Raw genomic sequence first — 10,705 nt, 5'->3', positions numbered from 1 at the left:
AATACCTCCCTGGATCAATGGCCCTTCTACAGGTTTTTAGTTACTATAACTTGTAATATTATTAGACTCCAGAAATACATCCAGACCCCTCTTGAACCCTTTTAGTGAGTTCACCATCTCCACCTCCTCTGGTGGACTCACTGCTCTTACAGTAAAGAATCCTTTTCTCTGTTAATGTAGAAACTTTCTTTTCTCTAGGCGTAGAGGATGTCTCCTTGTCACAGTAAATGGATCATGAGAGAGATCTCTGCATTCACCTTGATATGGTTATTAGATCTCCCCTTGCTTTTATTGTGGTTTAGTATTTTGAATAGAATATATACATTATACACTGTTCTTTCAAACGTACGGCTTACACTGCATTCTTGCGGTTTTAGGATTGATTTCTAGTATACTGTACGATGCACTAGCATATCGCAGGTGTACAGGACTGTAATATACCTCAATCTTGCATAATCTATTTTTCTTCTGTGACATAACACTTTAGCTGAGTATTATCGAAAGATGGGAGTGTTGAAGTCAAGGCATGGCTAGATGCCACCTGGGAAAACTGCCAGTTAGCTTCCATGACCCTGGTACTATGGTCCACACGTGACCTGACACAGCTGTGTACTTTGGATCAGCTGAGACATCAGGCACCTGCTGGAAAGTGTGCACTGCCAGTACCTGCTCCACAAGTGTCTGCATCTTCCTGGAGTTCTCACTCCCATCTCATTAGATTACATGCCGCTCATAAATCCAAAGAGCCTGTCCCTCCCTTCACTCCTCCTGGTCTCTGCACACTTGGCATTTTACTTTCTTGCTGCTTACAGATTCAGAACTCTGTTCCCTGCTCCCAGGCAGCTCCTGCAGAAGTTTGTGACCGTGACCCGCATGCTATTCTCTGGAGAACCCGCTGATGCAGCAGGTGACCCTAGGAGACCAAGCACAGCCCTGGCATCTGACTATGAGATGGGTGAAGTTCAGATGTGCCATACTGTGTACCCCTGGCACTCCAACCACTGTGGTGAGCTGAGTGCTGGACAGCTCCTCACATGGATAGACACCACAGCTTGCCTGGCAGGTAGGACTGGATGTCTTGAGATTTTTGTGTGTATTCAGTGTTTGGGCTGATGCTCTGTTCCATGGTGTGGGGTTCATATACAATGTATTTCTCAGCTATTCTGAGCTCTGCTCCCAACTAGACATGAATGTGTACCTCAATAAAAGGGGGTTGTCCTTGAGTACTATTATTTCTTGAGATTGCGCCACTCATGTCCATGGGTTTAAATAGGGGTGAACTTCCATACCAGACTCTGACCATGGACAAGTGGCATTGTTTCTAAAAAAAGAGAAACCCTTTTTTTTAAAAGGATTTCCATTGTGTCAGAAGAAACCATAAGGCTTAATATTGAAACATAATTATTGTAGCAATTAATATGGGATTAGAGTATGATGCAGTAAAAACTGTTTAACATAATTATCCTAAAGATAGATTCAGGTCATTTGACATATGGTGTGCTCTATTAGACATATTAGAGTTTGTATGTCTAGCCTAGAATTGGTAGAAGGTGACTGGCTGAACCTTTGCATCTAAAATATGAAAATAAAGCTCGCAAATAGTTGGTAGACTATTTGTAATCAAAACTAAGCATCTATGCAGATCTATGTCGCCATGCTTACAGACTACAAACAACCCTCCTGTGTGTAGTCTGATCTTCTGAAGGTACTATCTTCCATATGGCCCCTTCATGCTGACCAATCAAGGGAACATATTTGGTGTGGCTAGACTTCGCGGTTATATCACTGTTCATGGAATGCATGGAGTAGTGTATAAATCATATTGTAAGTAAAGTGAGAAGTTATATATATATATATTTTTTTTATTGCTACTTACTGTGATTTCATAGACCGCAAATTTTTTAAGAAATTTGAAAGCATGTCCACGCATTTCCATGGAAGTCAATATCACAGCGAATTCTCTCCAGCAAAGTCTACATATAGCCATAGCAATAAAAAACAAAACCTAGTGGCCCCTTTTTCCTCCAATGTAGCAGCAATTTCCCAGAAATTTATCTCTAGGGATTCAATTGCCCCCGTATATAGACGTAGCCTAGGTTGCTATGATGCTGTGCGCATTGTGCCGCCCGCAAGACTATTGTCCTGCACTCATAAGATCATATGACTGCAGGACAATAGTCCGGCAGGCGGCCCGATGCGCACAGCCTCATAGTAACCTATGATGCTGTGTACTCCCGTGCGCACGATGTATGCCGCTCCGGGACATATGACCTGCTCACGGACCGTATGTCTTGGAGGGCATACAGTTGTGTGCATGAGCCCTTAAGCCTCATTCACACTTCAGTGTTTTGGTCAGTGATTTCCATCAGTGATTTGTGAGCCAAAACCAGGATTGGAGCCTCCACAGCCATAAGGTATAATGGAAAGATCTGCTCCTGTTCTGTGTTTAGAGCCAAACCTGGTTTTGGCTCAATCGCTGATGGAAATCACTGACCAAAACACTGAGGTTTAACTGAGGCATTCGCTTTAGACACCATAGGTGATAGTCTGACGTGTTCTAGGGGGTGTCGGCTGAATGAGTGGTCCTCTGCCACCACCAGTACATTGCATGTGTTTTGTATGTTTGTATGACTCTGAAATGAAGTGTTCTGCATGATTATTATTGCAGCCTATTCCTAATGAGCTATTCTTATTCTGCCCTGTTTCTGTCTTTAAGCGGAGAGACATGCCGGTGTGGCCTGTGTTACAGCATCTGTGGATGATATACAGATTGAAGAGACTGCCAGGTATGGTCTTTAATCCCAGCAGTGTCATTACTGTAAGGTTCAGGTTTGTTCTTCTTCCAAAAACACCATACTTGATTCCAGGTTGTCTGATGTTGCAGCTCAGTCTCATTCTCCTCAATGGACCTGTGATATGATGCCAGGAGCAACCTACTGTATGAACAGGTGTGTTTTCTGGAAGAAAGCAGTCATATTTTTCAATTCCTGGACACCCCCTTTAAGTTGTGGGTCTAATAACATCTACTCCATAATTAACTGCATATATATTGATAATTATGATCCTTCTGTGAGAAAAGCCATGTTTAGGTTATTGGTGAAAGATAGTCAAAGGATCCATGAAAGAAAATTTGCAGGATTATCTGACTCCTTGGGAATGTCCATTGTGCCCCAAGTATGTCAAAATCTTACCATTCTAAACCTGCCATGGTCCTCCATATCTTGCTTGCTTCAGCAGAGCGATGTCCTGTTATACGGCACAAATACCTGGCTGGAGGAGTTATGTACAGTAGATTCTGGTGCCAAGCCTTTAATATAATTGAGGCTAGGCATTCTGTATAGATTGTGTAAATAGAGACTCCAATTCCCCTAGTGATGTCACCATACAGAGGTAAGAAACTGGCATTTCTGAACAATGAAGGTGAACTGCTGATGTCATAGCACAAGGATAATGATTGAAGTAAAGCATCAGCATGGGAATAATGGTCAAATGATGTCACATTGCAGGCATGATGCACATAGTGATGTCATAAACAGAAATAAAAAGCATGGTGATGTCAAAGTAAAAGGGAAAACACCATGAAGTCAGAGGAAAGAATTATTGCACATGGTGATGTCACAGCATGGGTACATACAGTAGATGGTTTGCACTGTATTATGAACACAAATACTTGAGGTATAACTACAATTAACACTTACCTCTGCCACTCACAGGGCTCCAGGAAGCTCTGATATGAATGGTTCTTGGTCTTTACTTTAGAGCTGTCACTATTCTTGTAGGATTTCGCTAGGGATTTATTAATTTTTTCAAATAAGGACTTTTACAGCGACCTGGATGGGCAACAAAAATGTTTTCTACCTGTGATCAGTGTCTACATTTCAGAGGCATCTAAAGCTGCTACTCGGCCAAATAAATACTGCTCCTTGGGGGTGAGCTTGGGAGATGAGAGGCCAAGTCACACCAGAATTGCCAAATTGAGTTTGGCATTAGGCTTAAAGTAAAGCTCCTTTCCAAGTATTACATTAGAGAACGATACTGGAGCATCCTCTGACTACCCGTCTAACCCCCTTTACATGTGGAGGAAGTTGGAGAACATTGGAGACCAGATTCTCCTTTGCTTCCCTGTAGGTGCGATCTGCTGTTGCCGGTGTTTTTGGGCAGTATGCTGCGTGCTTCTTTGCTAGGCCTGTCATGCATCATATGAATGCTCTAGAAATAGGACGTATTTTATAACTTTCTAGGGACTTTATTACAAGAGTGTGTTAAGCTGTCTCATTGAGCAGTCGCGTCATTTTCCCATGCTGTCACTATTGTCTATATTTAGTTGGCAGACTTCTCCGTGATGCTGTCAGGAATTTCAATAAGAGATCATATGAAGTTTCCTCCCCTCCTGTCATTGGTGTTCCTGCGGCAGGATTAAAGGACCCTGGCAGAGGAGAGTGGAAACTTCTTCTCTCCGGGCAGTGGCCTATTTTCAGTCCAAGAACTTTCTCTATCTTCCTGACAAGAATTGTTCTGGGTTACAAGCTAAATGAGTACTCGAAATGGATGAGAGCAGGAAAAAGTAAATGATTTCAATGGAGGTTCAGGGACATTTCCACCACAAAAGCCTTCGGTTTATGAAGATGGATTGTGCAGCTTAGCAGGGAGGACTGCTGTGCCATCCAATCTAGGCCAATTACATCAAATGTTCACAGGGTCTTTAGCTCGTGGTCTCTCATGAGTTCATTTGTTTCCATCTTTGTTAGATGTTCTGTCTCCTCTTCAGAACAGTGTCCTGTCGGTATAATGTACAATGACTGATTTGGATAGTCCTACCTGTCTCTGTCTGTATTAGGAAGGCTTTGTTATAGGAAGCCCCTGCTGTCCTGACCAAGGTGTAAGTTGCTCCTGGGTCTTAAAGGGGTTGCTTCATTTCAGCAAATGACTTTTATCATGTAGGCAAAGTTAATACAAGGCACTTACTAATGTATTGTGATTGTTCATGTTGCCTCCTTTGCTGGCTGGATTCATTATTCCATTGCATTGCATTATACCCTGCTTGTTTCCAGGGGATGGGAGCTGCTGTGCAGGCATGTCTATGTATGCACTCACAGACCCAGCCACCAGGGAGGCCAGAGCTTTTTCTTAGTGTGCCAGCACGGTCGCCACTGCTGGATTGCAGGGTGGTCGTAACCCCAAAAATGAATCCAGCCAGGAAAGGAGGCATTATGGACAATCGCAATACATTAGTAAGTGTCTAAATGCCATTTGCTGAAGTCAGACAATCCCTTTAAAACTAAATATTTCACAGCACCCCCACCTTCCATGTGCTATTTATAATACTATTTTATATGGCAGAACAACTTTTAGGTCCCATAGGACACCAGGACCCAGTTAAGGGTGCCATACTGCGTGGGTTTCCTCCGGGTTTCCTCTCACTCCAAAGACATACTGATGGGGAACTTGGATTGTGAACCCCATTGGGGACAGAGTGATGCTAATGTCTGTAAAGCGCCGCGGAATATAGTAGCTCTATAGAAGTGCATAAAATAAAATATCTACTGTACATCCATTGTAGCTACGCCCTGTGTCCTGACCATAACATAGCATGCTGATTGAAAAGGCAATTATGGAGAATGAACAGTTCATTCCTGATAATCGTAGATTGTTAAGCAGAGGGGAGAGCTGCATTTACATGTAGGAATCCCTTCCTCTGTAGGGAATAAATGATCACCACTGTAGATTAAAGCGTTTAAGTGTTCATTTACACAGACAACTATTTGAAACAATCGTTCCTAGGATGATTCTCAGCCTATGTAAAGGGCTGAATGTTGCACCACTCCCTTTACCTCCTCTTCTGCTAACCTGGACAGTAGGAAATTGTGCGGATTTAAGGCAATAAGTGATGACTAAAGGGTAAAATAATAATGAAAGTCTGTTACCAAAAAAACACAAGTCTGCATAGAAATTGTGTACACAGAATGGTGGAATAGTTGTAAATGCCTCTTTTTCAAAGTTGCTTTAATTTTTTTTATTTTAGTTATTAGCAATAAACAATGGTTGCAAGTGTAAACACTCGGTGTATATATAGACTCTAACTGCAGTATACAGCACCTTTCCCTCGGTCTTGTCTATATTTTACTTTTAACTACAATGTTGTGATTTGTTTTTCTCTTAGGATTGGCCAACAAATCTGCATTAGAGCAAAAGTAAACCGGGCATTTAACACAAGCATGGAGGTAAACTTGCTCTTTGGAGGTTTATTATTATTTTAGTGATATGAAGTAAGATCTCAAATTATACCTGTTTTATAGTTTATGCAACTTTTTGTAAACTGCTTCCGCAATACACTAGACCTGGGGTATCTGCAATGGCTGTTATGTTTTCTGATATATTTCCATATCTTTTGGTTGTTCATTCCAGCTAGAGAAGGTATGGTTGGCAGGAACAGGTATAACCACTGTTCCTCCCCATTTTGTAGGAATGTGCTGGTCCTACTTCCTGCCAGGAGGGGGAGTTCCTGAAATAGTGGAGGGGTAAGGGTACTTTCACACTAGCGTTAGTTTTCTGGTATTGAGTTCTGTCCTAGGGGCTCAATACCGGGGGGAAAAAACACATCAGTTTTATCCCAATGCATTCTGAATGGAAAGCAATCCGTTCAGTATGCATCAGGAGGTCTTCAGTTCAGTCACTTTTACGGTATATGGCTGGAGAAAATACCGCAGCATGCTGCGGTATTTTCTCCGGCCAAAATTCCAGAACACTTGCCTGATTGCTGGATCCGGCATTAATTTCCATTGAAATGTATTAATGCTGGATCCGGTTTCCCGGTCTGCACATGCGCAGACCTTTACAAATGTGAAAAAAATACCGGATCCGTTTTTTCCGGATGACACCAGAGAGACGGACCCAGTATTTCAATGCATTTTTCAGACTGATCTGCATCCGTATCCAGAAACAAATGGTATCTGTTTGCGCACGGATTTTCGGATCTGGTAGGCAGTTTTGGCAACGGAACTGCCTGCCGGATTCCTCTAACGCAAGTGTGGCAGTACCCTTAGGTAGCACATGTCTGAGCTCCTGCTCCAAGGGACTGTATCCAATTCTCCTGTGAGACCATTGCTCCAGAGTGATCATCGGAACTTTCAACACTGCTTCCAATAAGCTGCAGTGTAGAACAGCGGAGTGATCAGCGAAATCACAGCTTTATAGACACTGCTGCAGGTGAAGGACTACAGCTCAGGCTTCCATCACCCACAGTAATCACCAGGCCAGACTAACATCAAGCCTGTATCACACATCAGACACCTACAGATATAGCACGGTTAACACACACACACACTTGGTGAGTTATCACATCTAGTTTACGTGTTATGACTGACTGTTAAGTGACTCTGCTGTATCTGTATATCCACAAGTGCCATTAATTGCCATCCAACCAGCCTCCATAACCCCTCATCTGGTGCCAGAAACTGCACTTTGTACTTAATACTGCTGGGTATGCCACATAGTAAGACTTTTTACATTTACTTCTGGCCTGATTATTTTCTTTGCATCAGTCCCCAGAGATCAACAGCCTGAAAGGAGTACACCATGACACAACACCTCATCAGGGCCACTACCACTCCCATCTGCTGTAGCGGCTCCTCTGGGCTTGATGCAGTTCCTATTGCTTTTTAGTTAAACATTGATTTATTTATATTTTTTTATGAAATTATGTATGAACTGTTATGTACTGTTACATATGGACCATAAATCTGTCATTCTGGGATGAAATTTCATTTGCAGGTTGGCATTAAAGTTGCCGTTGAAGATCCAATTACAAGTAGCCAGAAACACGTATGCACAGCATTTTCAACATATGTGGTTAAGCCTCTTGGAGCAAAAAAGGTAAATACAATGTGTGAACCAATCATTATATTAAAGCGGTTGTACAATTGTAGGCTGAAAACTTGTATGTGCATTAAGTCCATTTGGGTAATGTGTGGCTATTTTATATGGCTTCATTATTAGGGCAGACCTGTGATCAGTGTCTTCAGCTTAGCTGCATTGTCTAAGACTAGGTTCATACTGTTATGCCATCTTTGCAATCTGCATTTTTAAAAAAAATATGTAATAAATGGCAGGAAAAATTGTATACAGTAAAGCAAGGTCTATACCTGTAATTAATTGCTTTTCAGTAATAGGTAAAAATATTTCATATTGACCAGTGGCAGACTATGGGGGGGCCCACAGGTCTCCCTCACCACACGAAGGTTGATTGCACTTCTTTGATCTCCTTTCTGATCTCCTATCATTAATGTTTTGGTGCACTGAGATGCTGGGGTGGACGGCACAGGAAAAGACATCCTCCCCCCACCCCTCTGTCTATAAGGAGATCATTAACCTTTTAATAGAAAAAGTAGCAGTATATAGTCTAGGAAGTGAGGCTGTGGAGAAGAATGCAGTTTAACGGCTGCAAGGATTACACTATTCTCATGGACTAGGTATGTAAAAGATTCCCGAACTGTAAGAATGATTATACTCCCCCTGCTAGCTGTTCATGCACTGGCTGACATCGGAAAGGAAGTGCATGCAAAGTATTACTTTATACAAGCCAGCTCAACCCTGGTATTGAGACCCATTCTTTAGATGGTGAACATTCACTTTGTCTATCTAAAGAACCTGCCAAGCGCTCCGGAAAATGCTCCTATAAACATTGGACATTAGGAGGACCGTTCAATGAAAGGATGATTAGCCTGTATGTGTCCTTAGAACAGGAGGAGCTGACAATCTAATATCACTTGTAGTGTCTCGGGTGTTTGCATCTTGTTTTGCCCAATAATGAACTCTTACCTTAGTGTGGTAAAGGTCAGTCAATGAGTTTTGGTATCTTCAGGTCATTTTCGCTTTATCGTTTGTGTTCAAAGTTACAAAGTGTTACTACAGGACAAGAGATGTAATCATTAACCGTGACACACTTATAACGTGAATCAGCAGTTTTATGCAATTTGTAACTGGTTAGAAAATAGACAAATAAAAAAATACAAACTACCCAAAAAGTAGGGCATAAGGAAGATACCGGTACCTTTTTTAAAGGTGCTCCAGTATTTAAGACTGCCTTGAACCATTAGTAGTGTTGGGCGACCATGCTTGGCCGAACACTAATTTTACTCTAGCATTGCGATGCCCGGCACATCGTGGTGTTCGGCCGAATACTGAGTGTGCTCGAACGCGATGCTAGTCTCCTCCCCAAACGTTTGTTGGCTGCTACGCAACCAATAAACGTGCAGGTAAGTACTACCATTCACTGTAATGCAGTAGCTATATTGGCTACTGGCATTGCAGTGATTGGCTGGCCGAAAAGCGTGATCAGGTGCAACATAGCACCTGATGACACGTGTTCGGCTCAGTCTTAGGCCTCTTTCACATGGGCGTGTGCGCCCCGTTGCCGTATTGTGGACCGCATTTGCGGATCCGCAATACACAGGTGCCATTCCGTGGGCATTCCGCATCACGGATGCGGACCCATTCACTTCAATAGGTCTGCAAATCCGGAGATGCAGAATGGTGCTGAACGGAACCACTACGGAGTGCTTCCGTGGGGTTTCGTCCCGTACTTCCGTTCCGCAAAAAGATGGAACATGTCCTATCTTTTTGCGATCCACTGCAGCTGCCCCACGCACTGTGCTCGTGCATTGTGGCCCGCATTTTGCGGGCCACAGCACGACCACGGGGCACACACGCCCGTGTGAAAGAGGCCTTAGTCAGGGCTAGCTGGAGAGCAGAAGGGAGAGTGTAGGGAGTGAAATAGGAATATTTTAGTTTTTATACTTGTTAGAGACCCAAAAGTCCTTTTAAGGACTATAGTTGTATCTGGCAGCAATATATATTTTTAGTGCAACCTGCACTAAATAGCTTGTAATTGTTTGGCTGCTGCAGACAGACATTATCTGCGCTACATCTCCTGTCTAACGTGTGCGCAGCCTGACATTCTGTGTACTTTATTTGCGCATACACTTACAAAACCTGCGCTACTGTACATGTGACATACTTGCAAGCATATATACCATTTAATATGCGCAAGGCGAGCAGTAAGGGATGGGGAAGTGGCCGTGCTGCTGATGGTGCACGCAGAGGCCGTGGCCCTGGGCACGGTGAAACTGTGCCTGCTGCCAGAGCACAAGAAACGCACTCATTCACGATGCCTAGCTTCATGTCCCAGTTTGCAGGGCGGCGCAGCACACCACTCTCAAAGTCAGACCAGTGAGACCAGATGGTCTGTTGGATTACAGCAGATAATGCTCCCAGTCGGTTAAGCACCACCCTGTCTTCCACAAAGTCCAGTCTCAGTAGCCAAGAGTCTGGTCAACAGAATCCTCACCCTGATACTCCTTCCACCCACCATAGATAGTCTTGGCAAACAAGTGATCCCACATTATATTATTCTGAGGAGCTGTTTTCATTGACATTCCTTAATTTTGGCCTCTCGCCAAGCCCGCTTTAAGAGGGACATGAGATCTTGTGCCCTGATTCCGAAACTCTGGAGCATCCACAGTCTGAAGAAGATGACTGTGGGGAATGGCAATTAGTGTTTCACGAGGTGGATGATGATGAGACACAGTTGCCAATAAGTGAACCGCAATTAGTGTCAAGAGGTCAATGATGAGGATGAGACAGTTGTCAATAACTGAGGTGGTTGTTAGGTCAACAAGTCAGGAGGATGACCAGAGTGAGGAAGTGG

General features: G+C 43.2%; 1 protein-coding gene across 1 annotated transcript in view; it reads left to right on the top strand.

Annotated features, from left to right (window-relative positions):
* Positions 1 to 639: 639 nt before the first annotated feature.
* ACOT12 (acyl-CoA thioesterase 12) overlaps positions 640 to 10,705 on the top strand; it is a 70,309-nt gene continuing 60,243 nt past the window's right edge. Inside the window, exons 1-4 of the mRNA XM_040421502.1 lie at positions 640 to 1,063; positions 2,717 to 2,786; positions 6,161 to 6,221; positions 7,771 to 7,872. Of these exons, the coding sequence (XP_040277436.1) occupies positions 724 to 1,063; positions 2,717 to 2,786; positions 6,161 to 6,221; positions 7,771 to 7,872 (573 nt within the window). The 5' untranslated portion in view covers positions 640 to 723. The remainder of the gene's footprint in view (positions 1,064 to 2,716; positions 2,787 to 6,160; positions 6,222 to 7,770; positions 7,873 to 10,705) is intronic.

This window comes from Bufo bufo, chromosome 2 (genome assembly GCF_905171765.1).
Source record: "Bufo bufo chromosome 2, aBufBuf1.1, whole genome shotgun sequence".
NCBI classification, from domain to species: domain Eukaryota; kingdom Metazoa; phylum Chordata; class Amphibia; order Anura; family Bufonidae; genus Bufo; species Bufo bufo.
The sequence above is the reverse complement of the archived record's forward strand: the minus strand, read 5'-3'. Positions and strand labels throughout refer to the sequence as shown.